The sequence below is a fragment of the Botrytis byssoidea genome (genome assembly GCF_014898295.1).
Source record: "Botrytis byssoidea strain MUCL 94 chromosome Unknown BBYS_014, whole genome shotgun sequence".
NCBI lineage: Eukaryota > Fungi > Ascomycota > Leotiomycetes > Helotiales > Sclerotiniaceae > Botrytis > Botrytis byssoidea.
Window position 1 is genome coordinate 562,152 of NW_024065855.1, and position 27,709 is coordinate 589,860.

A 27,709-nucleotide genomic window follows, 5' to 3' on the forward strand; every position below is an offset into this window, starting at 1 on the left:
GAGGAGCATATATTTTGTAAGCCAACGCAATAATTTATCCTTTTTGAAGAATGGAATCGAAATTTATCTTCTGAGCCGTGAATGTTCTAGCACTTTGAGCAAACCCAGTATCTTTTTTTGTACACTTGTTGAACTCCCGCAAATGATCATGCCCTGTAATTTTACACATTTTCCTGATCATCATCACCTATACGACTCTGCATAAAAGCATACCGCCCACCCTCCTTTCTACACATTCTCTTGCTTCCAAGATTCCACTCGATGTGCTGATATAGATACACTCTCCTGGTCTTCTCAAACCCCGCACAAAGTTCGCGTCCTTGCCCCTCACAATCTTCGAGAGCCCTTCCACATCCATCCAAATTCTCTTTGTAGGTTTACTGATCATCGACATTTCACTCAATACCGGCTCATTGTTCCAGTACTTCATTCCTAACCATAACCTCCTTGTTGAGATATTTCGCTGCGTAACAGGTTCTGGTACATATGTAGATAATTCATCCATAGGAGGAGGGGTGAGTCCACCGCGGGTGACAGAAGAAAGAAATCCAGAGGATTGGAGACCGAGCATGAGAGTGAGGATCATGTTCGAGGAAGGAACGGAAGTGAGCCCAAGTCGGGCTTTAGAGGCATTTTGAAGATGTGATGATACGTGAGAGAGTGTGACGAGAGACATGATGAGGATTGGGAGTCTCTAGCACGAATTCGCAAGCCCGCGCGGGCACAATTGGTGCGATTTATCGGGGATATATTCTTCAAAGTGGAGAGTAGATGAGGTGCTGAGAGGAATATCAGATAGTTTTCTTGAAAATATGAATCAATTGCTACGGAAAGATTTTCGCAAGACTTACATTCGCAGATTCAATAATTGCACGCTCGAAATAGTTTCATGTAACCTTGGAAGACCTTGAAATTGTTCGACTCGTTCTATTTCCTAATGAAGCCAAAAACCAAAATAATTTATTTTTGCCTTATCTAATCGCGACAAGGTTCTGAGGCATGAACTTTCTATCACATCAATTCCACCCCTCATTGGTTCTCACTTCATGCAGCTTGCCGCCGACATGGCACTCAAACCCCCATGCCGCAGGTAGCTTGATATGAAATATTGTGATAATAATAAGTCTAATCTCTTTCTGTTTCTCTTTCCTTTCTCTTCTGCTAAGTGTAATTTTTCTCTCTTTCTTTTTTGTATTGTTCTCTCGTCGCGCAAGAAAGCGTTCGACTTCACTTCTTTACTATCTCTTGAGCTATCAATAATCGCAGGTCGATAAAATGGCAGCAAGACCAGGGGAAGATCTCGCAGCTACTTTGTAAGTAAGAGCTCTCAAATATCTATAGACAAATTGTTGATCCAACCCTCGACAGGTTCGCAGATATACATTATTACTATGGTCCACCAACAGTCAAACCTCCTCATCACAGATTTGATAAAGGTTCATATGTCTATCTTTTCGAAAATGCAGGACAGAGAAGAGCTCGACTTGAAATAGCTAATAATGCCGGTACTCCGGATCAAGATGCTTTCACTGGTCGTAAGTCATACACATGCGAAATAGATGCGAAAGTTACGTTTACTAATATCACAATCACAATTACCAGATCTTGATTCTGCTCATGTCAAATATTCTTATAAGCATACCACATTAGTCACTTTGACTATTGATGGACCAAATGGACAGCAGAGAAATAGTCCAATTGGTACCCAAGAATGGCATTTACCAACTTTTGATCCTCGAAACGAGACTAAGTACATGTACAGACTTCACACTATTGATCTGTACTTTTGGAATAAAGAAGATGCACTTAATTTTGTGAATGGAGTGCGGAGAGTTCTACCTCAGCACCAAATTACGATTGAGGATGAGCCAGCACCACCACCATCTCACGCAGACGATATGAGTCCAATAGTTCAGCAATTGGAAAACGTAGCTATCTTGGACCCTTCATATCATCATGGTAGAACCAAGACATCTCGAACTTCTCCTCCGGCTGCTATTAACGTTTCATTTCCTGGACCGCCAAATCTCCCCAGTCAACCATCACAAGCTCCTGCTACTTTTGCACCGATGGCATATAATCCAGCTGCACCAGCTGCTCCCGAAGCTATTCAGCATCGAGAAAAGACCCCTCCGCCAGAGGATGGAGCGGGAAATCCACTTGTTCACGCTGCAACTTCTGATCAAGGACAATTCTCTGCACCTTCACAATTTCAGCAACACCCAAGCTTTTCGGCACCCGCTCCACCACCACAATTCCAAAGACAGCAAACTTTCCCTATGATGTCTCCGCCTCAACAGCCAACGCACGGACACGGAAGCTTTTCTGGAGCAACCCCACCACAACATGCTAATACCCCTCCGAATTCCAACTATCTTCCCAGCTCCGTTCAATCTACGTCTGGACTTCGCTCTCCATTTTCTCAACAGTTCGCAACCCAAACCCCTTCATTCGCACCTCCACCCACCGCGAACTCGCCAAACACATTCGCACCACCCCCTACCGACAGCACTCCGCCCCTTCCAACTCCTACTGGCCCCTCTCCTCCCGCATACTCCTCTCCCCCTATCTCCCCCAATCAACTCACAACCCAATACGCAACCTTCCCCTCCACTCCCTCCTACGCAACACATAATCTACCCACCCCCGGTCTCTTCTCTCCGGGTTTCGCCCCCCAACACCAAAACCCTCCCCTTTCCTCTCCAGCTCCCGGTCTCCAACCTCTCTCCCCTCCAGGAGGCTTCGCAAATTACACCTATACTGGTGCGCAAACTAGTGCCGGCCAACCATTGATGTCACCCAATGATTATAGTATCCACCAACAAGTCTACAGACCCACAGAAATCGAAGCGAAGTTTAAAAGAAAGGGAAGCGGAAAGGGGAAAAAGGGCGACGACAAGAAAGATGGAAAGGATAAAGGACCAAGAGGTCGATTGGAAGATAATGCTGGGAGGTTGGAGAAGGGAGTTACGGGAATTTTGAAAAAGTTCGAGAAGAAGTATGGTTAGAGGGTGGAGTTACGATGGGACGGGATGGGATAAGAAAAGAGGGATGGGAAATTAAGGAAGTTGAAAACAGTCTGGATCTTGGTGAATTGCGATCTGAGAGGATTCGTTTAAACTGAAGATGCTGTCAATGGAAAGGATTTATGGGAAATTGATATCGGGTCATGAGATCTAAATGGAGATTTACGGCTTCAGACGAATATGGAGGCCTTTGCAATCAATCATCCAATCATTTAGGCAATCGTCGAATAAAGGAAGACAAATACAATGATCGAAAAGGGGGGAGAGAAGCGAGGGAAAGAAACTGTGGAGAGTAATACTGTATGTAATATCATAATATCGTAGGAAGGTAAAATAAAATTGTTATTTTTTATATGACGTGTTGATATTCTTTCTTATCGATATATCTCGTCGTATACTCTTGGGATTCGTTGATTCTGAGGATGTAATGGGATGGAATGGTAGGATGATAGAATAGTAAAATAAAATAAAAAGAGATCGAAAGGGCAATAGCAAAAATCACAATAACATTTCATCTATCTGCGTTGGAATATATCATTTGATTTCATTTGATTCTATTTCATCTGATTCCATTCATTTGATTTTGTCTGATTTCGTCTCATTCTATTCAATTCGACTTAATCAACTCTCCTCTCCCCTCCTCGCGTCGGGTATATGATATATCGTACTCTATATGAGTCTGGACTCGTACGTAACCTTATATATATATATATCAATTAACGTCTCGAGTTGAAGTCTCGAGTTGAAAACCGGAATTGAAACCTCGAAGTCTTGAATATTATGTACCTGTTAAGAATTACAAGTACATATACATATACATATGTATGATCAGTAGGTGGATACTTACTTGATTACTTGGATATATATATATATATATCCTCCTCTCCTCTCTTCTCCTCTTTTCTCCTCTCTTCCCCTCTCTTCTCCTCTCTTCCCCTCTCTTCTCCTTTTCTACCCAATACCCAATACCCAATACCCAGTAATAAATACCCAATAATAAATATAGGATTCAATCCATCTCTCTATCCGTTCATTCGTCCATCTCTCCATCCATTGTATCTCCCTTTTTATCTTTACATCGTCATCTCCATCTCCATCTCCCTCTCTCTCTCTCTCTACTTTTTCTCCCTCTACTCTCTCTCCCTCTACTCTCTCTCCCTTCCCTCTCTCTGTCTACCTATCTAACTCGGATATCTAATTCTCATCACATCTAGGTAGTATTCACAAACAAGCAAGCATCAAGTCAGTCAAAATCAAAATCAAAGTCCTTCCACCACACCATTAAACGAGTTCAAAAGACACACACGCACGCACATAGACAGCAAGATGCATGCAAGGCACACTCAAAACACACACACAAAACACAAAATATAATCCGAATAGAATAGAATTCCCTTCCCTTTCCCTTCTTTCCCTTCCTTCTTTCGTTCTTTCCCTTCCCTTCCCTTTCTTTCCAACCCAATTCAACCTAACCCAAATCAACCTCACCAGCCCAAGCAATCCCATTCCATCCCATCCCAAATCCCATCCCAAATATAAAATCGCGAAGAAAGCGCCCTTCGCAATGCCAAGCCCAGTCCATATATGTATGTATGTACGTACATCCAAACTCCTAACCCCTTGAAAAGATCCGTTCCGTAAGAGCCCCCAACGTCCAAGTCCAGACCATGATTGTGGAAAAAAATAAAGCAAAAAAGCATTACTGATTGCAAATTTATGAGTGGTGATATGCTTGCTATGCTATGCATGTCTTTCTTTCCTTCGTACAAAATAACTTCTTCTTTCCCATTCCCCTTCATTTCCCTCCTCTATTCCCTCCTCCTACGAACGAGTTTGCAACCTCGATGTAAAAGTCGAAACCCAAGGACTAGTAGGTGGAGCAATCGGCACCAATTCTGGTCTTTCCTCACTCTTCTCATTCACCGGCATCTCACTTGATTCCCCCGATGCAAAAAGCGCGAATTGAATGTCCTGAGTTAAATCCTCTAATTGTTCATCTGTTTCCGTTGGCACCGTAAGATTATTTGCCTTATCCTTCTGTTCGGCTGCTGCTTTCCTCGCTTCTCTCAAAAGACTTGCACCAATTGCTGACATGCCTTCATTATCCATCTCAACTTCATTATCGTCGAACTCATCTGGTGCTAAGACGCGAGGTGCGAGAGGTTCTATATCGCTTGTTTTGACTTTATATTCTAAAGCTCTTTTTCCTTCATTTATAAGTTCTTCAGTCCAGCCTAAACATTTCTTGAGACTTTGATTCATTTTTTGACTGTCGATTAGTAGCTGTTGATGTTTTGATAAGTCGAGGCGTAATCTCTTTTCGTCTTTCTTTCGATGTTTGAGATCATGTTCAGCTACTGCGCCTGGACTTAATGTTCCGGCATCAATGAGATCTTCTTCAGAAGATGGGTCCTCTTCTTCTTCGTCGTCTTCCTCATCTTCAAGATCAGAGTTCTCTTGACTAATATCCGATAGACCATTACCCTCTCTCTCATCCACAACAGACAAAGTCCCACTTGTTGCACGTGATGAGGCTCCCGTGGCCATAGATAATCGACCCGAACGACTGAGTCGTTTGTATCTTCGCAATTCCGCAGTCTGCCTCCTCATTTCTCGTTCCAGAGTTCGGTTTATAGCGGCAAGTGATGAGTTCGTAATCTCCAGATCTAAAACCTTCCTTTCATTTCGTGCAATAGCTGCTAATTCGTTCATACGTTCTATCGAACCTCCAGCTTTGAGTACTTCTTCTATTACTTCATCCTCAGAGGACAGTGATTCCCCATCATCGTCGTCCTCCTCTTCCTCGTCTTCACTTTCCTCATCCTCATCCTCTTCCTCCTCCTCTCCCTCAGGTATCTCATCCGTATGTGATATTGAGGCGGGACTCGATGGTTCTGTGATTGTTATTGGATTTGGTATATCCGTCGAATGACCCCCTGATGAAACCTTCCTGGTCAATACCAATCTCTCCATAGATGATCCTGTGCTTGTGTTTCGTTGATGTCCATACCCCCCATCTCCACTTGTTCTTCTTGACTGTGTGATATTATTCGCCGATTGTCCACGAACCACAGCTTTCGGTCGAGGTAAAACCGGAGAAGCCAGTGGCGTGGGGGATCTTGCTGTTGATATTGAGGCATACTGAGTATTTAATTTTTGTGGTGACGTGGGTCGTTGTGAAGGGGATGTCGTCGTAGCATTTGCCAATCGTGGCGAGGTGACTCGAGAATGAGTTGAGAGAACCGAACTCGGGCGAGGAGGCGCAAATTGTGGTGAAGGTGATAGTCCTAGTTCCGGTGTGCCATTGGCATGGAAAAACTTTGCATGACCTCTCTCCTCTCCCAGAGTTGATCCTACGGTCGATGCTCCAGAACGAGGTGGTTGTTTCTTAGGTACTTTATCTCCATTGGCATGAAAGAAGGCGGAAGGTTTTTTAGAAAACGCAGGCTTTGTTTGTTGTGTACTGTGACTTTGTGGTTTTACTTCACTCGCAAAGAAGAATTTGGAGTCGGCAGAGGATTGTGACGATTGTGAACAATTTAACTCTGAATTTGAAGGACTGAATGCTACCGTTGATCGTTTCATTGTATCCCTCTCCATCCCTGAATTACCCAATCCAGACGCATTCTGTGTAGGATCATATAATCGAGGACCTTCAGAAGGTATGGGAGTTCCTGATGGTGAATGACTTATACTATCAAATCGAGTCTTTCGTGTGCCTGATCTTGCGGTTATATTATGACCATTCATGGATGTAGGACCGAGAGTCGATGAATCGTCTCTTATATTATTTGGCGTAGTATTTTCTGGACGTGATTGTCTTGAGGCAGGTCTTGCAGTCGAAACTTTGGGAGTTAATGGCGTCTTGGGTTTGTTTCCTCGATTCGCCGAAGCACTTAAAGTTGGTGCCAATGGTCGATTGGGAGTTGTCTTATCGTATGAAGGCATATTTGGATTACCACTTTTGGCAGTCAACGGCGCAGAATCTTTCTGCGAAACCACTCGCATTATGACATTATTGTACTATATGATAGATGGAGAAATTCGATAAGAAGGACGATTTATGGCGTATAATCCGTGATCTTTTGAGGGGTTGATTGTGAAGAAGGAATGGATTTTGTTTTTTTGGGGAGACGGGATGGATGCGGTGGTAAGTGAGTGGTAAGTCAGTAGTTGATGGACCACTGATAATAAGGCGGCCGATTTGCATTAGTATCAAGCGAATGAATGGGATGAATGAGAATGATGACGGGATGAATAGAGAGGTGGATGGATGGATGGATGGATGGGTGGATGGATGGATAGATAGAAATATAAGAATATTATTAATTTTCAAGTAGAAATACTAATAAACCATGATAAAAAAGGAGATCTCTATGATGAATGAGTACGAGTATTGATTTAGATCCTCGAGTAGCATAGGAATAAGAAGAAGGATTGCAGGAGCTTTGAATATCCACCTCGTGAATACCCATCTAAATTGAATTTTATGAGAAGAGATGCATTTTTATATTGATACCTATATACGGTCAAGGTAAGGTAAAAGTGTAAAAGTTCAACGTTTGTGTAGTTAAATGTAAATCATGAGATACACGGACGGGGTAATAGGAGAAAAAGAGCAACGTTTTTGTCAAGCTAATAACGACCTGGGTTGTGAGTAAGACATTTGGTACTTTATAATTTAAGAGAATCATAAAAGTTGACCTCCTTGATCTTGTTTTTATTCATAGATATTTACATACTTCTACAGCAAATTGTATGGATGGTAGATGGTAGATGGTAGATGGTAGAGGATATATCATGGTCTTTCCAAAGTCATGTTCTATGGTATGGATATCTACGATGTCTATCTACGATGTCTATCTATGCAGGTACTAGACGTTCGTGGTCGTGGAATGGATATACGAGATGAGTATAATTTCATTCTCTGACCCAGTTACATTGATTCTCTCATTATTCCGTATATCTTCATTTCATCTATCCTACCTAGATTGCAAATTCATGCAATGAATCGAGTCATCACCTGGGTATATAGCTACTGGGCATATAGCTAACAACCGACTGACCTATTCTTCCTTGATAACTTCACTCACTCCAATATACGAAGACAGTGCCAACAAAAAACAAGATATAACCCCTCATCTCAGCACTCTCCTCCAAGTAATCACCAACTAACCATCAAAAGCAACATCCCAATCCCCATCCCCCCTTCTCGAAACACATTTGTGACGATCATGGGGAACGGCAAAAAGTGCATGAAGAGTCAGACGCAGACAGATCCAGGCATGTGTAAAGATCATCTTCCTTGTGTGATATTCCTCTCCCAGTATGTCTATACTTGATCCGTGAGGGATGCCCCTGTGATGTGTATGCATAGTAGTGTTGTACATACGTTTAAGGCTTAGTTGGGAAGCTTGTCTAGGTGATGGGTGACGGAACGGAGTACAACACTGCGGTGACTCGATTGTCTCGTGAAAACGATAGTTATCAGTGAGATAGATGGGTAGGGAGCACCTTTGTATGATTCGAGTAAAGGAGTTAACGTTAGATGTATTTGAATGTAACATTACAAGCGATATAATTTATATACACACATAGATACCCTACGAATGTACATAAATGTAAACAAAGACACTAAGTTACATAAATATAGTAAACATCAAAGATAATAATAACAAAGCATCAATCCCAATCCCAATCCCAATCCCAATCCCAAATAACCAACACAAAGCATAAACCACAAAGCATAAACCAATCCCTACCTATATCCCATCCATCCATCCAATCACAGATCCTCAATCCACTCGATCGCAAATCCGATAGCGTTACCGAAAGGGTCCTCATACCTCCTTCACTAACGACTACCGAAAGGCTACACTACACCACAAACGAATGACCCAGATTCAAAGTAAGGCTGAGATATTGACATGAATTACAAATCCATTTAGGTATTTTCATCATCACATTTCCAAGTCCTCAGACGTACAAGAAAGAAAAGGGGGTTGATATTGGACACTCACTCACTCGCTCACTTAACATACATTCACTGGTTAATCCATTCATCCATCCGTTCATTCATTCTTTATTCCACACCTCCCCCATATTACCATGGTCCTTCTAGGACTCGGTCTCCTGATCGCCTCAGTTTCGTTTTTATGTTACAAACATGCGCCAGCGGGATGGTGGACGTTTCTCGAGCGACTAACTTTACGAGCGGGGAATAGTATTCAGAATGGAGATAGCAATCGAGATAGCGATGCAGATGGGAAAGGGAACGAAGGAAAAAGAGAAGATTCGACACGAAGAATTATAGGAGTAGAAGAACGGGAAAAGGCAGAGGCAGATAGAGGAGAGAAATCTTCGACTTCGCCATCATCATCATCATCATCATCATCAAACTACAAAATAAATGCGCCCACACAAAAATCTACAACCACACCAACAACCAATGCGCCAGCCTTCCAAATCTCCGAACCTTCTCAATTCCCATCAATACAACCACCCTCCCCTCCCCCCAACAAAGCAGCTCTCGACCGCGCCGCCATGCCCCCACCACCGCCTCTCTTCAAAAAACCCTCATCCACCCCAAAACCCAAACCCCAAACCCCCACATCACCAACTACACCCCGCGCGCACGCTTCGCAACCTTCTCCAACCCCTCAGATCCCCATCTTTTCCCTCGACGCTACCAATTCCACATCATCACCCTCCGATCTCGAATCCGAATCCGAACCCGAAATCCCCTCTTTCCCCGCTGCAAACTCCGCACAGCGCGCTTCGAATACCGGGTCTCGAGCTCCTCCCCGATTAAATCCTCTCCCCGCCTTTAAATCCACATCCACACCCACACCATCAACTCTCAGCGCCCCCGCCCGCGGGCCCCTCCCTAATCGCTCACCCCTCCCAAACCGCAATCCCTCCTCTTCACTCGCCGCCCCCTCCCTCGCCCCCCCACCAACCCACACCTCCATCCCCTCCAAACCGCGCAAAAAGGTTCTCCTCACCCCCAACCACTCTCCCCTCGACTGGGCGCGACTCACCTCCTCCCCCACCTCCAATCTCCGCAATCTCCCCCCTTCCACCCCTCTCCTGCGCGTGCCCCCTTCCCTTCTTAAACAATTCACAGGCAGGAAAGGGAAGGATGCGTGGACGGTGCTGGGGGGTAAGGTATACAATATTACTCCCTATCTCCCGTATCATCCCGGGGGCGAACCAGAGTTGCTGAAGTGTGCGGGACGCGATGGCACGAGATTGTTTGGCGAGGTGCATCCGTGGGTTAATTGGGAGGGCATGTTGGAGGCGTGTTTGGTGGGGATTAGTGTTGGGGAGGAGGAGTTTGAGGGGGTGGGTGGGTTGGAAGATATGGATTAGTGAGGATGGGAAAGGAAAGAAAGAGAAAGATTTATATTTGAGGGAGAGAAGGGGTTGTGGTGTATATATATGGAGTGTTGGGAGTATAGGAAATTAGATGGATAGAGTAGATTTGCCTTGATTATTACATAAATGAGCATAGCTATATAGCTAACAGGTAGGTGCTTCATGAAGAGACATGTATTATATAGACAAACAAATATACAGAGATGAATATGGCTCTTAGGAATAGATTAGAATATAGAGAGTAGAATCAACCGCTGTAGAATCTGCCAATGTGGATAACTCAGATCATTAAGCAAACCACCTGCACCGTTAAACCACCCCCCCCCCCCATAAATTCACTACCCTCTTCTCTATCTCCACCAACCTTCATAATGACCCCCCTCCCCTCTTACCTAAACACAAACCTATCCTCATCCTCCTCCTCCTCCTCCACTATCCTTCTCCTCCCACTTCCACTTCCACTCCCAACCCCCGCCCTCACCCTCTTAACCGCTGCCGTCTTCGCTAACGAATTCGCCGCCGCCCTCTTATTCCCATTCGCTCCAACCCCAAGACCAATACTACCCTCTCGTCCAATTCCACTCACCCCACTACTCCTCATACTCTCCCTCTGCGTCGTCGAAGCGCGTGAACTTCGTCCTGTGGATGCTGGGGTGAGAGAGCGGAATACGCTTGGGTCGTCTTCATTTCCATTTCCATTTCCAAGTTGATTTTGATTTTCATCGTCCGACTCCGGTATAATCTCCGCTTCTGCGCTTAACGCACGCGCATTCATAGGATTTTCAGGTAATTCCTCATCTTCATTTTCCGAGGTGATTTCTCGGAGTTGTGGTTTTGATTTCGGGTTTGCTTTTGCTTTGGAGCGGGTTGAGGAGATGGGTGTTTGTGTTTCTGGGGTTTCTATTCCGGCTTGGGCTTGTGTCTCTTTTCCTTTGCCTTTGACTCTGTTTCTTCGGAGTTGCGTGTCGTTGTCGTTTCCTTCTAGACCCCAATATTCGTCACCGTTTCCATCGCCCCTTTTCTTGACTTCTTCAAGAGGTACGATAACCCTAGCGTGAGCTCTTACTGGTCCATCTTCTGCACCTCTTCTTCTGAATTTCTTGAAATTCTTCCGTCCGTTCCATTTATCGTCCCATCTGTCACCTTCGTCCATATGCCTAGTCGTTTTAGGTGCCGGTTTGGATCGCTTAACTTCCATATCCTCGACTATCGTTAGCTTGCGCATTTCTTCGATATCGATTGTTGAGACAGCTTGTTTCAAAGATTTTTCTTCGGCTTGTGCGGCAGCTTCAGCACGTTCAAGTTGCTGGGCTACCAAGGCTTCGATATCAACTTCTTCCTTTTCTTTCTTTTTCACCAATTCGGGGGCCACCACTTCTTTTTTAATGATAGGAGGTGGAGGAGTTGGCTCGCCTCTCTCTCGACGTTGACGCTTGAAGGAGGCGGTAGTTGGTGCAAAGCTATCCATGAATGACTTTTCTTCGGCGATGGGGGGTGCAGACCTTTTTCTTGTTGATCGCCGTGTCGGTTGAGATGATTCTTCAGGTTCCACAGACTGGGACATTGCGCGGCAAGTATCAATCTCGCGACTAGGATCTTGAGAAACAAAAAGACCCTGGGATTCTGCGGGAAGATCTTGTTCTACTACCATAGCCTCGGGTATAGAAGCTAGAGAGACTGGTGCTGGTGGGGGATCATCGTCGTCATCATCATCAAAACCACTGAAACGACTAGTCACAGCTCTCCTTGATCTACCTCTTCGAAATTGAGCCTCTTGCGAGATAGCATCCTTAGAAGCAAAAGCTGTGGAGGAAGCACCAGCTGGATTAGACTTAAAAGTCTCAGCTGCATTAGTCTTGGGGGGTAAAATTGGATGAGACTCAGCAGGCGCCTCTGTTAGCCTACCAGCGTTTGGATATGTAGCTTATCATTGTCAGTATATCTAGTCACCATTGGGTTCAAAAGAAAACTTACCTGGTGTCGAGGCTGGAGCCACGACTCCAGACATCTCTATTTCAAGAGATCTTCTCAACAATCTTGCATCTGTCTTGAGTACTGCATCCAAGAATTCACTTTGTAATATAAGTCGTTGATCCAAAGCCAGAGCAACTTGACTAGCAAAGTCTTGGAACCATTCAACACCTTCTCCTTTTGTGGGATAGAAGCCCACAACCACAACACCCTTCCCTTCGCTTCCATCCTCGAACTCACCAACCCCTTTTTCTCCTGCCACATTCTTTACATATCTTACAAAGTCATTCACCGGAGTTTGTGTAGGTGTAACTTCACGATATAATGCTTTACCACGTCCATCAGTAATAGGCGCTAGAAGTGTCTCAAATTGAGCTTTATCGTAGAAAACAAAGGTATAACCATCAAACATAGTCTGCCTCGAGAGGTCGGGAGCATAAGATGTTGCGGGTTCATCTGTAGGTTCCGTGCCGCGTTCAGGAAGATATTGGACAGCATCTGGGAAATTATTTTTGAAATCTTTCTCCAAGCTACAAGTACCATCTGGTTCTGGCGTAGTGGCATCAATAATTGCTTTGATGAATGGATCATTATCCACTATATACTTTCCATTAATCAAAGCTCGAAGTCCTTTGGCTGTGTTGCGTTTCTTGACAACAACATGAGACGTTACATCACGTTCATATTCGGTAAGAACTTTTACGTCGAGTGGACCAAATATTGCATAAAGCGCTTCGAGAGGGTTGGCCTTCAATTCTTTTGGAGAGAATGAGAATGATAAAGCAATAGGGCACCAAGTAATTCTACATAATTCAGCATCACTCACACATGTCAAAGGATCAAGGATAGCTCTTACCGGAATATATGCTTAGATCTTCCAATCATTATTTCATTGAGTTCACTCTTAAGCTCATAGTTCTCAATACCCTTGATTTGCTTTCCATTTACCGTGGTACCAGCTTTAGTCTTTTGGTCATTTAAAATGACTTTTGACCGGCTTTTGGGGTTTCTCTTCATGAGGTTATCAGTATAGATCCTAGGTCTGACTTGGCTGGTACTTACACAATCATCTGGACCAGGAACTCCAACCTCTATCGTTAAATGCTGTCTTGATACTGACTTGTCGGCGATCGCGAAATGACCATCTTTACTTTCATCAGCTGAGTTGGAAGCCAAAAAATCGGGCAAACAAACCTTCCGAAACCGTCCTACCGAAGAGATATTTCTTGCCGGGAACGAGCCACCGCGTTTTACCTGCACAATCTTAGTATAGTTTTTGGTAGAACTGTTTATCAATATGAATATTTACCGTCAAAGAATCCTCCGTCATTTTCTATAGTCCACATTGTAAATAGAGTGAGATTGATCGTTGTAAATTGAGGACACTTCCTTATTCACCCATATCATTTACAGAGCTATTCAAGAGGATCATCGATGATAACGTTTTTGATTTTGCGGTAATAGTGGTAGATGGTAATTGTACCAGTCCGTGATGTTAGGAAATCTATTTCGATTTATAGGCAGCACAGAGTAGAAGAGATGAGATGGAAGCTTGACACGCGAATCTTTGTCTCGCAAAACGCCTGGTCACATGTAGATTGCGATAAGGAACAGTACAAAAAGATATTGTGATTAGGTAAGCACAATTTCCCAGGAGCCCCATTTCGTCACTGTACCTCACCGGGAGTTCACCATCATACAAAGACACTTCACCCCAAGTAATCGATTCCAGTATCCGGTATTCTCGTGTCGGTTTTCAATTTTTTGCTGCGACTCTTGTTACTATTTCCTTGAATACCAAGATTAGTTGCAGCATGCGAACTTCACGTCTGGCTCCACCATCATCTCCCCCTATGCTTCGTTTCCATATATGTTGGAATTCAAAATCTTTATGTAGAATACCAGGTCGTTCGAGCGAGCTTCATATCCATTTATGGAGATCTCATTCTCAAAAATAATAATGCTCAATGATAGCAAGAATTAAGGTAAGACGATTTGCAAATTCCCTTTTTTCTGCTACATTTCTACGGCATCGAAAGACGTTTCTGTGTACATGAACTAAGCAGAAAACAGTTGAAACACATCTCATCTCCCCACATATTTCAACCTTGGTAACATATCCAACTTAACCAAAATACATACTTCATAGGACCGCCCCGATTTTATTGATTACTTGAACTGATACCACCATGGCCATGATCACCCAATCAATCGAGTCGCTTCGCCAATTGTACCAAGCGTTCCTGATAGAAGATGCTGAGGTGTGATTCTCACATCGGTTCCATTTCAGAGGCTTCATCGCTGTCTTGAAAATAAACCTAAGATCAAGCAAAACCGCACCTCCCCCGTTGACTCCATTCCGTTCAAATTCAGCCTCACATAGAAAACCGAAGTGCACATTGATTTATCTTCTGACCCTGGGCCGCCACCAGCCGGCGAAGGCCAATAAACGGAACAGTATCTTGAGACTTGACATATGAACAGCGCCACCCATGAAGGCATTTGTCCGATATGCTATCATCGTGGCTAGTCTTATGTTCGAAAAGCCCCTTATAGTATGTTGATACTGAACAAGTTGAATAGAATTGATTGAAGCTCGAGATATTTCCATTTCAAATGCGGGGGGGCAGCCGTCGTGAGTTTGGCTCGCAATGGAGTTATATGTTACGAGAAGTCTCGGTAGCGAGTCATTTTACATCTCGGATTCCCATGCAGTCTTATGAAAAGAAAAGATGACGATGAACAAGTAAAGCTTCACACAAAACCTTAATCTGCTTGAACGACATATATCAAAAAGATGCAATTGTATTCAAAGTCAGGAGGATATATCATCCTCCAAGACACGGAGCTGGAGAAAAAAAATTATTCAGAATTAAAAGAACGAAAGAGCGAAGGAACGACAGAACGGCGGAAAGAAATCTTCCATTATGACTTGAGACGGAACTAAATCATCAACGACGCTTCATGAATCAGCATCATACAATAGTGATAAGATACCGATGATCAGGAGGTTCAGCATTTGATAGAATCTCAGAACACGCTGCTTCAGCTGTCGTCAGACCTTGTTCTTCTAGAACTTGAAAGAATGGCTCATACAGTGCATCAAGACTTTCCCTCGCTATAGAATTTCAAATTTTATTGAAAAATCCGAAACTTCCAATCCTTGTGTATTTTCTCGTTACGGAATCCGTATTTTGGAGTACGATACCGACAACGACCAAGTCTGGTATCCATTTATTCTCACTGCTTATGCGACCAGTGGCGCCTGGGCCTCCAATCAGTGGTACCAAATATGTAAGTTGAGCATAGTCTTGGTTGATGTCATTTATACAGTCTAAACGGATTCGGAACTCCTTCTTTTGGCCGCGACCGTCCAAAGAAATTGCAGCGTCACCTCTAGATCCTGCTCCATCTAAAGTCTCTGTGAAAACGATGTGGCCAGCTGCCATGGTAGAACAAGCGAGTCGGATGAATCCATCAATGACCTGTCCGAAAGGATCGTAGCTGTAAAGAGTCGTGTTGGCATCCACAACGTGCGCGTGCCTAGCATCGAGAAACATGGGGGATGATGTAGGCCATGTTACTTGCCCATCGATAGAAGCCCAAGACCAAGAAGGAGCTCGCCAGAGCGGTCGCTTTGAGGCCTTGGATCTCGCCAGACCCCAGCAAAGCTGTTCTTCGATCTTTCTCCTCCATATTCCGGCCAAATATTGATCGCCATTCTCGTCGTTTAATGATTTCGCAATGCCAGAGAAGGCTGGTAACTTGTCTTTCCCATATGTCAGATTAGCTGCCGAATAAAGTTCAACAATTTGACGCCACTGCGACTTGTAATTCCTTGTTCGGCAGACAAGTGGATGAACAAATATATCTAGAAATTCATCGGGAAAAACTTCAGAAGCAATTAAAGACCTGCATTCCCAAAAAGCGCCACGATCACCAAAATGAATGGTTCGTGGTGACAACAATTTCTCTTGCAGAGCCCATGCTCTTGTTCCAAGATGAGCTCTTGAAGTCGAACTTTCGTATTCTGTTCGGTTTCGAAACTCTTGTACTCTTTGCCGTCCACCATCAGTGATTCGTGCTCGAAGGCCGCCGCTAAAGTTTGGTGGTCTGAAAAAACAACCTTCGGTACTGTCGCGAGCTGATGAGGCAGCTATTGTGATGAAAGAACCACCATAGACTGAGCTCATTAGCGCAGCTTCTTTTTGCCAATCATCGCCGTCATTCTGTATAATGCACAAAGAGTCAATCCACAAGAAATCAATGCCGAGTTTTTGTGTAATGTTTATTGCATCTTCGAAAGTCTTTGGAAGAATATCCAGTGGTATCTCCTTCATTAGCTGGCCGATGTTTTTGGTTGTAAGCCTGATAACCTCATGAGATCCCCAGCTATGGGACAGTGTTGCATATCGCAATCTTTCTTGATAGTCCGCCGTGAAAACAAGTCGTGGCGATTCTTCAGCGACAAATATAAGCCGCGTGGGCAAAGTTGCATGGCCATTGCTATTGCAGGCTTCGTGCTTTTGGATACAATTCGATAGCCAGTTGCGCGCTGTGCTGAATACATCTGGCGGTCTTTCATAGCAATTGGCTTCATTTGGTCAGTAGGTAAAGCAACGACATATGGTAGTATTACGAACCAGATGCTGGGAGAAAAGAGGACACAAACTTCAGCTCAGACGCTATTCCGGCATTGCAACTAGTGCAGATTTTTCCCGGTAGATTTGACCACAGCAGCTGTGTTGGGTTTGCAGCCCAGTTCTGAATGGATAAAAACGACATTGAGCTTTCACCCAAGAGTAATAACCGATCCTCAACTTTGCGAAAGAGTCCGAGTAGCTCCTCATCTTTGAGGCGTTGGATCATTAACGCGCAGAATTTGCACCCAGCCCGTGTTGATGCTTCTAATTTGAACAAGCTACATGGCCTTACAGCAGTGTGCTCCCAGCCATCTTCTGAACCAGGCTTTGAATCGTGTTCCCTAGTTGAAGAATTGCCCAATGTCGGCCAATTATCAAAGAGTTCTTGACATTCGAGGCAGAATCTTCCGAGGATAGGAGTTGCTGCCGAATCCAATATACGTTTCTCAGATGAATCCTCGTCTAGCTCATCAGAGTCTAAAGCCTCAAATATGTGATGACTTGAACGAAGTTCGTCGGCGTCTATTGACATATATTCTTCAAACCATTCTCTCATGTCCTTATTTTGAGCGTTTAATTCTTTTGAGATGAAGTCTCCATCATCGGAGATTTGGTCGTTGTTGGCCATTGTTGCTTGCTTTCTGAGAGACAGATGGACCATTAAACGTAGTCAAGAGGAAGGTGTTACACTTTGCTGGTATAGGTTTGAAACAGAGGAGCAACTCAAGTCAATTGGAGGACAAAATTATTCCTAACTCCTATATTTCATCCACAGGAGTGTAGGTAATCTCAGTGTGACCTCAATGCGCTATCTCTGTTCCAAAAAATAAACTCGCATCAGATATGGTAAACAGTCATGTAGCAGTATCTCAAGTAATGAGAATTATTGTAAAAAGGTTGTAAAATATGAAAAGAAGAAGGTCTCTGATTATAGCGTGACATTAGATGTAAGCATGAGACGAGAAATTAGTGTCGCGGCACGGACCATGTAACATTGGGTTCCCCTCCTCGAGCCCTCCTGCCCCTTTCGCCGCCAACGAATCAGTGTCTTGGAGGTTAATGGGTGGGATTTGTAATATTACTATCTGGTGTACTCATCAGGTAATAAGCTTTGCATTGAATGACTCCGTGCACGTAAGAATTCATATGGGTGACTATTCTTTCAAACTTGATGTATTCATTAACTTTTGAATTTATAACTTTTGAAGATCTATTTATACTAAAAGAACAGGAAACATTACAATCAATACACGCTTCAAGACCATGATCATAGGATACAAACTCCGTCACTGTAGTAAACTAAGACCAGATCATAATTCAACGTGAAGAGAACTATGAGAACCATAAGAACATTTCGCCAACCTACCCACTTCGTCGCATCCAACCTAAGAATCTCAATTTCCTGGAATCCGACTCAGCAGACTCCCTTCTTTGTGGCTGCGGTCCTGTGCTTGTAAAGCTTCTCTGAGGAGCTCCTGCAGAAATCATAGGTATACCTGACCAAGTCGTCGGTTGTACTAGGGAAACTGGCCTATGAACTTTTGCTGGAGATCTAATGACACTTTCGGTCGATGTAGAGGCCGATCGAAGAGCTCGGATACTCAAGAGATATTTGGGGTCTTTTTCATTCATACTATTCAACGCGTTGGGAGAGGTGACCGTTGCTGGTCTTGCGGGTGGTGAAGGTGTGCGGAGTAGACTTCGGTCGATTGGTGTTTCAAGAACCGACTCCTGGATATTATCATTGGCAGTTTGTGGAGAAGGTTGAGGCGAACTAAAATTAGTGCAATCATTCAAGGCCTCTGATCGAGATTTCCCTGCGGAGTTTTGAACAAGACAATTATCATCAGACTCTGTTAAGGTTTCTGCTTTAGTAATCTTGACGTGGGATGGTGGGGATGGGGGCTTGCTGTATCCTTCATCGCTTCCCAACGTAGACTTTTCTATGTGAGCTCGGATGCGTTTCAAGTGAAGGTCACTTGATGCTTTCAGTGTTCCTGATCTAATTTCCGCAGTGGGAGTATGGGGGCCAATCGGGGTTGTGTTCACAGGACCCTCTGGAATATCAGGCATTTGTCTTTCACTAAATTGTGATCTTCTTTTGCTTGAGAAATTGTGAGCTTTAGGCAATGTTTTTTCTCTCTCGTTGTAGATTGATCGATGACTCTCTTCTCCAGAAGGAGGGAATTCTCTTTGATTTGTTATTTGGCTGTCACAAGCATTGTCTGATGCTTGTTGGACTAGGTTAATCACAGCAGTATTCGATGTTCGTTCTTCTTGACTATTCAAATCAGGTTCAGGATCTTCCTTTATCTGACGATAGAAGTGACCGGGACTAAAATCTCTGGAGTTTCGTGGATTCAGCTTTTTTGTATGTTGTTTCGAGTTGTTACGATCCTCCGCCTCCATGACTTGATAAGTCAACGCAGATTTCTCGGTCGAATCTAATAAATGTTTCCCGGAGCTAAGAGATGAATCAGTCGAAGGGATTGGTGGTGAAAGTTCCTGATACAGTTTGACATGTTCACCAACTGTCGTAACGGATAGCGAAGTATCTGGTCTCACTGGAAGATCATCATTGTTCCCAGGGCGTTCGAGAGAGTAGACTGACGCCTCGTACAACCATGGACTATGGAGACTTTCCTGATAATCGGGAAATTGTGGTGACATCGGAGCAATAGAAGCACTATATAGATCTGGTGTCTGCTTTATGCCTGAATACCTTTGCGGAAGTGGTGGCCAAGCAGATCGATCAGGCACAAAGAATTGGCGCGAGTTTTCTTCATGTCCGAAAATAGCTTTCAGTAAAGTTCTGGTATAATCTAGAGGGAATCCTGCGATTCTGACCGATCTAATAGTGCCACGAAGGTTTATAATTGCATCGCAAAACTGCATAGCTTCCTTAGGAAAGTATTCTGCTAGAATGATTAGTTGGGAACGGAAAGACTCTTGAAACATGAAGGAAAGAGCAAACTTACCAAACAAATCATCTGCCTTCCAATCGGGATCATCCTCATCAACTGGACGATAACCATTGAAACGTCTACACAATAGAGTAAACTCAGCCATTCTACCACGTCGCTGTATCAGACCACTGACAAGATTAAGTAGAAGGCTTTCCATTTTTTCCATGTTGTACTCAAATCGCCTAGCAAACTTCAGCGCATTGCCACCAAACCGAGTCAGATCGAGTTCAATTGTGAGGTGTTGAATTCTATTTAAGAAATTGGGCAACCAAATACTCGAGAGCGGGGTGAAAATTGAACTGCAAAATGGGGTCAAGGTAACATGGAAGTGATATTCGGTCCAAAAATAGGTCAAAATATCATTTCTCATGAGGCTGAAGGATGCAATTGCACCAGAAACCATTTCAAGGACGCTCCACGGTGAAGTGAAGTAGTCATCATGATAGCAATTCTTCCAAGTAAATTCTGGGGATAGAGATACCGTAGTTTCTGTGCTATTAGGCAAGCAGTAAGAATATATCTTGCGGCGAATATTTGTAGGCATATCGAAAAATGGAGAAAAATTGTCGTTCTGTCGGGGTGGAAGGCAATACTCGAAAGTCTCGTTGGAATCCATAGGGACGCCATCGTTACCGCAAAGGTCCCAATTCCTGTCGAAGGGAGGATCCCAGGGAAGGGTAGTCTCTTTGGCAGATGTCGAGATGTAATTTTGTTGAGATCTTGAGGTTCCTCTACTGGACACTAATGCTAAACGCTGGAGTCGTGTAGGTTGAGAAGTCTTTTTGCTTCTCGTAGATGAGTGGCGAGAGAGAGATAGCCAACTCGAGCGATTAGACTTGCTCGAATTTGATGGAGGTTGAAGTGTCAATAGCATATCATTTTGCAGGGGGCTGACTTGGACACCTTCTGGGATTTGAAATGAGACTACTGACGTTCGCTTTGCACTTGGAGGCGGAAAGGGTTGTTCGGAATTCAGTTTTGTCTGATTCATTATCGGTGGAACCCGCACTCCTGCAGAATATCTGCTAGATGTAGATGAAGCTCGGGTTGGAAGCGAGACATCTTTCTCCTGGACTTGAAGTTCCCTTATAGATTGAATGGAGGATCGAATATTAGGAGTTGTCGAGGAAGAATGAAATTTCCTAGGAAGGCGCGATTCAGCCGAAGATGACGTTTGAGTTGGAAGGAACTGATTGTTTTCTTGTGAAGGAACATCTTTGAGTGATTGTACAGAATGTTTCTTATCGTTAAAGAAGGTAATGGAAAGGGATCTCGTAAGTTTGCTTGTAGTGGATGCTGCACGAGTTGGGATTTCTTTCTTGGACGAAAAAATCTCTTGCATAGATTGCACAGATATTCTGTTGCTGAAAGAAAAGGGCCTCGACGTGGGCACTTTGTTGACTTCTGATGATGAACTATTTGGAGGCAATTGACCTTGCGGTGAAGACAATATCTCAGTGGATTTAGTGACAACATGACTGTTGGGAGATAAAGAGGTAGACTTTTTGAATCTGCTAGATTTCGATGAGACACTAGCTGGCAGTGATTGACCTTTGAGTGAGGACAAAGAATTGTGAGTTGATTGAACAGAGCAACCACTGGTCTGGGAAGTTGTTGGAGATTCAGATTTTCGAGAGAGGGGAGACAAAGATCGTTTGATTGACCCAACAATAGACCGTCGCAATGACACTGATATCGTTAGTAGGATTTGAATACATCATTGATTTGAGTGCTTACATCTCTTATTGCCAGAGCTTATCTTCTCCGTATAGTCCATGGGTTTTGAAATTTAAAGCAACAGGTTTTTAAGAAGTAGTGGGATGCGCTGAAGATCGGTTAAGATAATTGATTATTTTGATCACAGTGAACTGAAACTTTATTAGCGAGCAATATCAGCAAGGCTGTGCAAACCCTGTGAATAGGTAGGTAATTAAGTGAGGGATGAAGTTTGTTTTGACTTTTCTTTAGTGAATTTCACATTCTATATTTGATAGCAGATTGTAGATACCTAGGGACTAATTCATATTGATCCCCTCCTGCAATAATCTCTGCACAAACCTACCTACCTAGTCTACATTCCATGATTTACCAATTCACCAATTGATTAGTATATCTAATGGATATAATAGCATGGCAAGAAGAAAGAATGTTCCGAAATACTTATAGCGCGTCTCAGTAGATGATAGAAACGACGATCTGGACCTATTTATCACAGGAACTCTGCCGCTCTGAAAGGAAACTTTCATCCTAGGATATTTCATGACTCAATTTATGAATCGGGGACATTCTTAATCTTGCGAAAATGACTTCAGATTGAAGAGACCCAACTGGCTCATCTCACTTGAGAAGCCTAAATATAGTAAAAATGCACCACGGTTGTGCATTTGTAACCTTGGAACTCTGAGATGTGCCCGCTACCTTAGCTACTGCCAGTGTGAAATACACCAGGTGGGTAGCCAGTATATCTGCTCATACCTGGTGAGTAGATGCTGGCATAAGGCAAGTATCATTCCTCTGTTACCAGTGACAGTATTCATTAATCTTTCATTAGAGACCGCGTGACCTGAAGATCATCACATCCTGTGACCCTGAGCCAACAGATCTAAGTATCATCCAGGAGCGACATGTTGATGTATTGAATTAAGTACTCTCAGTTCCACACAGAGACTTCCGATATCAGACAATATACCTATGCTTGGATATTGATATGGCAGATTCTATTGAGAATCTCTGGAGTCCGTCAATTGTGAAGGTTGTGATGTCACTTGAGGTTGTCACAATGTGATATCGGAATAACAGATGTTCCGGACCCCGCCATCGTCATAATTGATTTTTGAAAACCATTTCTTTCCTTTCACACAAACGAACGACGTAGAATTTCATCGCACATAACAGGCATATTCTTAGGACGTTCACTATTTGATACATTCTATACACAAAAATACTACAACTGCACTCTCAATAACTTATCATAATCGCGAGCATGAGTGCGCCACCTGCTAAGTTCGATGCCGAAAAGGCAGACAATTTTGAAGATGTAAGTTATCCGCCATTATATGCGCGCAAAATGCTTTTATATACAAGTTACTGTTCACGGAACTAACAAATTTGTAGATTGAGAAACAATTCGCAGTCAAAGGTTCGCACAGCTCCAAGATCTTTCTCTAAACACCCCGCCATTAACACCGAGATTAGCTGTTCAACATATGTCCACATATTGGGCAATCCTCGAAAAAGTCCGCGGATCCTCTCTCAGACTCACAAAAATCGACAACGAGATCTATGAACATCTGATGAAGGATTTTCCAGAACTTGATCCAGCAGCCACAATCAATGAGGATGAAATGAAGAGCAAGACAGGAAAAGAGAGATGGAGAAATTTCATGATGAAGTACGAGAAGACCGTGGAGGATTATAATTTCGGAACGATGTTGAGAACGAGTCCAAAGTCTGAATATGAACAAGACGCGACCATTTTTGGTATGTTGATTTTAATGTGGACATTCGGATGATGAAGCTAACGATGGCCTTGTATAGTCCCAAGAATGCAATTCTATGCTTACGAGATTGCAAGGTTAGTCGATTTTACCTATATGAAGCAAGTATTACCTAACAACGCAATAGGAACCGCAAAGGTCTGAATGATTGGATCTACGAAAAAGAGCACCCAGAGGCCGAAAAGAAGGCTGCTTAGGAGCATGATTCAAATAATAAATTTCGTTTAAAAACATTATACCCTCGATCACCAGAAAATATATTTAGCCTTGTAGTCTATAGCTATGGTGGAATTCAACACGCGAGAACTCGAAGTCGACTCTTTCTCATAGACCAACGTCGCAAGTACCATTCGTTTGAGATTTAAGTTTCTTGTCTTTGATCTGCTTTCCAAATTATATACAGGTCAATGTACTTGGGCATTTGTAGCCAGTGCTTTCGTGAATCTAACAGATATTCGATCTGAGCAAAGAAAACCTGTAACTCTGCAATCCCCAGTTTTATTTTATTAAATCCACAACTCTTTATCCTGCATCTCTACGACCCGTATTTCAACAGCCTGTATCTCAACAACCGGTATCTCAACAACCGGTATCTCAACGCCCTGCATTTATACACCTTCTAATTATATAACCTGCCATTTTGCAAACACTTGACTCTCGGCTCTCAAATAATCTTAAAAGGTTGAGCCAAGTGGCCGAACAACCTACAGCTTCGACGGTGCTATAAATACATTGAGATTCACTCATTTTTATCAGCAACAATTTCATTCAATCCTCTACACAATTGACTACTTCTGATACCTCTACACTCCATTACCAATTCTAAAATAAATATCTATATACACGATGCTCAGCGGAACCCAAAAATCTTCAAAGCAGAAAGGAGATGCAAACCAGCCAACTGGCCAGAAGACCCACGTAAGCAAGGGGTCCACGGTCGAGAAAGCATCAGGCAGCGCAGATCAAAATAAAATCTCAAGATCATCGCAGGGAAACTGGAAGGATGGTTTGAAAACCATGAATCGAGTTCGAGAGCAGGTCGAGGCGAAGGATAGAAAGGATAATGGGCTGGAGCCAGGCGTGTTAGCTTATGCAGCTCAAAAGCCGGCGGACAAGAAACGGGAATTAAAAAAAGAGCTGTTGAGATGAGAAACCATGGGTAGAGAAACACACGATGCGAGCAAATAGAAAGAAGCGACTATGCTAGACCTACTCTGCAGTCTGAGACGGAGGGTAAATGCTATGGGAATGTGCACGGAAATTTGCAAAGTCAATTATTGGGCTCAAGGTTGCTCTTTAGGCTTATGGGTACTGCATTTTGTTTTCTAGATTGGAGTTGTCAGAACACTCCATATTTCACACTCGTTAGCATATAGAATGGAGTTTACGTCACAGAATTTCATCAGCAAGATTGAAAAATGCTTGATTTATGAATTGTATAACCCGTACCTAGCAGTTGAACTACTTGGCAGGTTTCGTTGCTCTTATTGATCTCGCTCCTCTCAAACGAACTTTCCCACCAAATCTTCAAATTTGCTTCTCTTCTTCTCATTGAAACCCAGTACCCAGAAATTTCCATTCATACATCAGTCTCGCTATAAGATTATGTCTCTTTATATTTGGGACATATCTCATTCCATGCATGTTGATGATAGTCACAGAGTTTGACTCTCATAGGATTCCGGGGATCCGTTTCTACCTTCCACGGAATCCCCGCTGGCTCCCAAATAGCCTTCATTGTATCAGATTGAAGTCCATCTGCCCATAAAAGAGTAACTTCAATGCTGGCATCCGAGTCTCTACATCTCGAGCCAAAGAAACATCCTAATGATTGTGATAGGTAACATCTGGCTAAAAATCGTCGTGCCGTTGAATGTTTCTGAGTGGAGGACACAGGCTTAGTATGTTTGTACCCATGCATAATAGTTTCCATTGTTGGAAAAGTATTGGATTCGAAATAATACAACACAATGCGATTCATCATCACATCTTGCAATAAGGGGATCTCCTTCTTCTCGGCAAAGATATAGAGATCCCACAACACTTCGATGTTCTTGATAGTTTCGGGAAGCCAAAATCTCCCCCGATACGCGAATTGCAATAGTCCTGTGAAAACTCTGGGATCGACGTCTATTTTGAAGTATTTAGTGTTTCCAATGTGACCGAGGATGCTAGTGAAGAGTCTGAATTGGTAGCGAGTGAGTAGCTCGTGATGCACGATGAACTCTATCTCTTCGCTGTAATGTGCGGCGGCTATCTTTACCATGACGTGGTTTGCACTGCAGATTCAATTAGTATATCTTGCATGCGGTGAAATCTTGTACTCACCGGTTCTTGCCAGGGAGTGGGGCAAAACGAGGGTCTGTTTCTTGCCATTTGTAGGTCGCAAGAGTCTGAGATATGGACGGCATTTTGTATGCTAGATTGTTCTTGGGATATGAAAAAAGGTGTCTAGTCTCTAGTAGGATATTTTTGAGGTATGTCATACGGAGAAATGGCTGTCGTTGAAGAAAGTTTTCGAGTTTCTAACTCTTATGGTATATGGACGAACTTGTGGCATCTGATGGTATCTGGTTTCGAGCTTTTTCGAAGACTAGTCTACGAAAATACTATGTTCGGAAGATGTAGTCGAAAGTTCACATATACAGAAAGTTCAATATCTACGGTTGTAACTATACAGTTCTCAGTCCGGCTCAGTATGGCCAAGTCTGCAAGATCTACTGATTATAGCAAAGCATTTTTGCAGTACGGCTCTACCGTACCAGTGAGGTCTAGAGTGTCCATATGCTATTTGATTGCATAGATCGAGGTAGTTTATGGACTACTTGATGGATGACTTCGAGAGCTCAAAATCTAGCAGACTGAATTGAAAACGGTAAGCCAGGTGATCTCAAGTGCAGCGTATATCTTCGAAATGAAGTTCACTCATCCCTAGAAAATACTCTTCTCATTGCAATGTTCTTACAGTAGCTTTAAAATCTGACCAACAACATCTTGTAATGTTCCAGTCGTAGGATATCGACAGTCTATACTGACCGTACGCCAAACAGGACCCACTCTTCACAATGAAAGCTGGTGTTTCCACAACTATCTTGATGGAGCTGCCTTTTTCATTCTTTAGATTTACCACCGCCTATGTTCAGCCCCGCTGCAATACGTGTGCTAGAACTAACCGCATCTTAGGTGAAACATCACTGATAATATCAGTTTATTGTTGAAGCCAGTAAGGGCTTTGGACCTTGCTTTATGGTGTCATTTACTGGTATTTGAGAATCTAACTGGTAGCAATACTTACGCAAGTAAAGTTACTCCCCACAAAGACCCCCCAGAGACCGAAATAGTGATCATATTTCCTTGTTAAATCGAGGTTCTTGGATGACTGCTTGTTGAACATTAGAAAAATATACCACATTACTCAGAGTTACATTCAATGGGAGCCGATAGATGAAGATTCAATGTAGAATTGTAGGAAAATCCAGTGCGCAAAATCGCGATCTACTTTGCTCGGTTTTCTGGTCCTTGTCCCTATAGACAACGGGATACATAGTTCTATCATTCTAGAGGTATCCGGATTTACATTTTAAAATTCAACAAGCCTGCATCATCATTTTCTTCATCACTTGAGTTTCAGGTAATACAGCTACGGTGGGATTTAGTAAATGGCGGGGTATCCCAAAGGCTTGTCCTGTCGGAGAGATGGCACACTTGGAGTTGGCCATACATAGTACGAATATCTCACAAGAGCGGTTATTGGACGGGATAGACTTGGAGCCGATTATGGAATTCTGAACATGAAAATCTCCATTTAGATTGTTAGCAACTGATTTTAATGAGCCAACACCTTATTCAAATCCTCAGAGCTGTTGAGTATGGTATTTCAATCTTGGTACAGGTGTACAAATACGTTATGACGGCTCTCCCTATATCTTATTAATGAAAGACTGGAAAGTGCAAGAAGCAGCTGCTACCCCTTCCCGCTGGCCATCATAACCGCGAAGTGATTTCTTCCGCCTTTCCATGACACCAGCTTTAAAGCTTTCACTTACAATAACAAATTTCTCGAATGCATGTATTGTAATCTTTGCTTATTCTCATCCTTGAGAATGCTGGAAAGGCTCAGTAAGCCTTACCTCGCCACAACCTCTTCCTATCAGAATAGTAACATGGAAAAAGTTCAAGTCCAGTTCAGAGATATCTCATATTACACTACAAGAACAATCACAAGACAA

At 43.2% G+C, this 27,709-nt stretch overlaps 10 protein-coding genes across 10 annotated transcripts; 4 read left to right on the top strand and 6 right to left on the bottom strand.

Moving 5' to 3' along the window:
• Window positions 1–187: 187 nt before the first annotated feature.
• EAE97_007319 (uncharacterized protein) lies at window positions 188–676 on the bottom strand (the record flags this gene model as incomplete). The annotated part of the gene is made up of 1 exon (XM_038877834.1): window positions 188–676. The coding sequence occupies one exon, from the start codon at window positions 674–676 to the stop codon at window positions 188–190; it is 489 nt and encodes a 162-aa protein (XP_038731319.1).
• A 599-nt stretch (window positions 677–1,275) lies between these two features.
• EAE97_007320 (uncharacterized protein) lies at window positions 1,276–3,008 on the top strand (the record flags this gene model as incomplete). The annotated part of the gene is made up of 3 exons (XM_038877835.1): window positions 1,276–1,313; window positions 1,369–1,535; window positions 1,603–3,008. 3 exons carry the CDS (start codon window positions 1,276–1,278, stop codon window positions 3,006–3,008), a joined length of 1,611 nt encoding a protein of 536 aa, XP_038731320.1.
• Window positions 3,009–4,847: 1,839 nt separating this feature from the next.
• On the bottom strand, window positions 4,848–7,034 carry EAE97_007321 (uncharacterized protein; the record flags this gene model as incomplete). The annotated part of the gene is made up of 1 exon (XM_038877836.1): window positions 4,848–7,034. The coding sequence occupies one exon, from the start codon at window positions 7,032–7,034 to the stop codon at window positions 4,848–4,850; it is 2,187 nt and encodes a 728-aa protein (XP_038731321.1).
• A 2,100-nt stretch (window positions 7,035–9,134) lies between these two features.
• Window positions 9,135–10,397, top strand: EAE97_007322 (uncharacterized protein; the record flags this gene model as incomplete). Its single annotated transcript, XM_038877837.1, has 1 exon — window positions 9,135–10,397. One exon carries the CDS (start codon window positions 9,135–9,137, stop codon window positions 10,395–10,397), a length of 1,263 nt encoding a protein of 420 aa, XP_038731322.1.
• Window positions 10,398–10,791: 394 nt separating this feature from the next.
• EAE97_007323 (uncharacterized protein) lies at window positions 10,792–13,720 on the bottom strand (the record flags this gene model as incomplete). The annotated part of the gene is made up of 6 exons (XM_038877838.1): window positions 10,792–12,326; window positions 12,378–13,177; window positions 13,231–13,385; window positions 13,437–13,519; window positions 13,569–13,628; window positions 13,684–13,720. 6 exons carry the CDS (start codon window positions 13,718–13,720, stop codon window positions 10,792–10,794), a joined length of 2,670 nt encoding a protein of 889 aa, XP_038731323.1.
• Window positions 13,721–15,349: 1,629 nt separating this feature from the next.
• Window positions 15,350–17,645, bottom strand: EAE97_007324 (uncharacterized protein; the record flags this gene model as incomplete). Its single annotated transcript, XM_038877839.1, has 3 exons — window positions 15,350–15,492; window positions 15,529–16,968; window positions 17,018–17,645. 3 exons carry the CDS (start codon window positions 17,643–17,645, stop codon window positions 15,350–15,352), a joined length of 2,211 nt encoding a protein of 736 aa, XP_038731324.1.
• Window positions 17,646–18,379: 734 nt separating this feature from the next.
• Window positions 18,380–21,760, bottom strand: EAE97_007325 (uncharacterized protein; the record flags this gene model as incomplete). The annotated part of the gene is made up of 3 exons (XM_038877840.1): window positions 18,380–19,932; window positions 19,996–21,672; window positions 21,721–21,760. The coding sequence occupies 3 exons, from the start codon at window positions 21,758–21,760 to the stop codon at window positions 18,380–18,382; spliced, it is 3,270 nt and encodes a 1,089-aa protein (XP_038731325.1).
• Window positions 21,761–22,814: 1,054 nt separating this feature from the next.
• EAE97_007326 (uncharacterized protein) lies at window positions 22,815–23,999 on the top strand. The gene is made up of 5 exons (XM_038877841.1): window positions 22,815–23,020; window positions 23,098–23,122; window positions 23,179–23,463; window positions 23,521–23,557; window positions 23,608–23,999. Exons 1-5 carry the CDS (start codon window positions 22,967–22,969, stop codon window positions 23,675–23,677), a joined length of 471 nt encoding a protein of 156 aa, XP_038731326.1. The 5' UTR covers window positions 22,815–22,966; the 3' UTR covers window positions 23,678–23,999.
• Window positions 24,000–24,326: 327 nt separating this feature from the next.
• EAE97_007327 (uncharacterized protein) lies at window positions 24,327–24,629 on the top strand (the record flags this gene model as incomplete). Its single annotated transcript, XM_038877842.1, has 1 exon — window positions 24,327–24,629. One exon carries the CDS (start codon window positions 24,327–24,329, stop codon window positions 24,627–24,629), a length of 303 nt encoding a protein of 100 aa, XP_038731327.1.
• Window positions 24,630–25,083: 454 nt separating this feature from the next.
• On the bottom strand, window positions 25,084–25,891 carry EAE97_007328 (uncharacterized protein; the record flags this gene model as incomplete). The annotated part of the gene is made up of 2 exons (XM_038877843.1): window positions 25,084–25,759; window positions 25,809–25,891. 2 exons carry the CDS (start codon window positions 25,889–25,891, stop codon window positions 25,084–25,086), a joined length of 759 nt encoding a protein of 252 aa, XP_038731328.1.
• Between the last annotated feature and the right edge of the window lie 1,818 nt (window positions 25,892–27,709).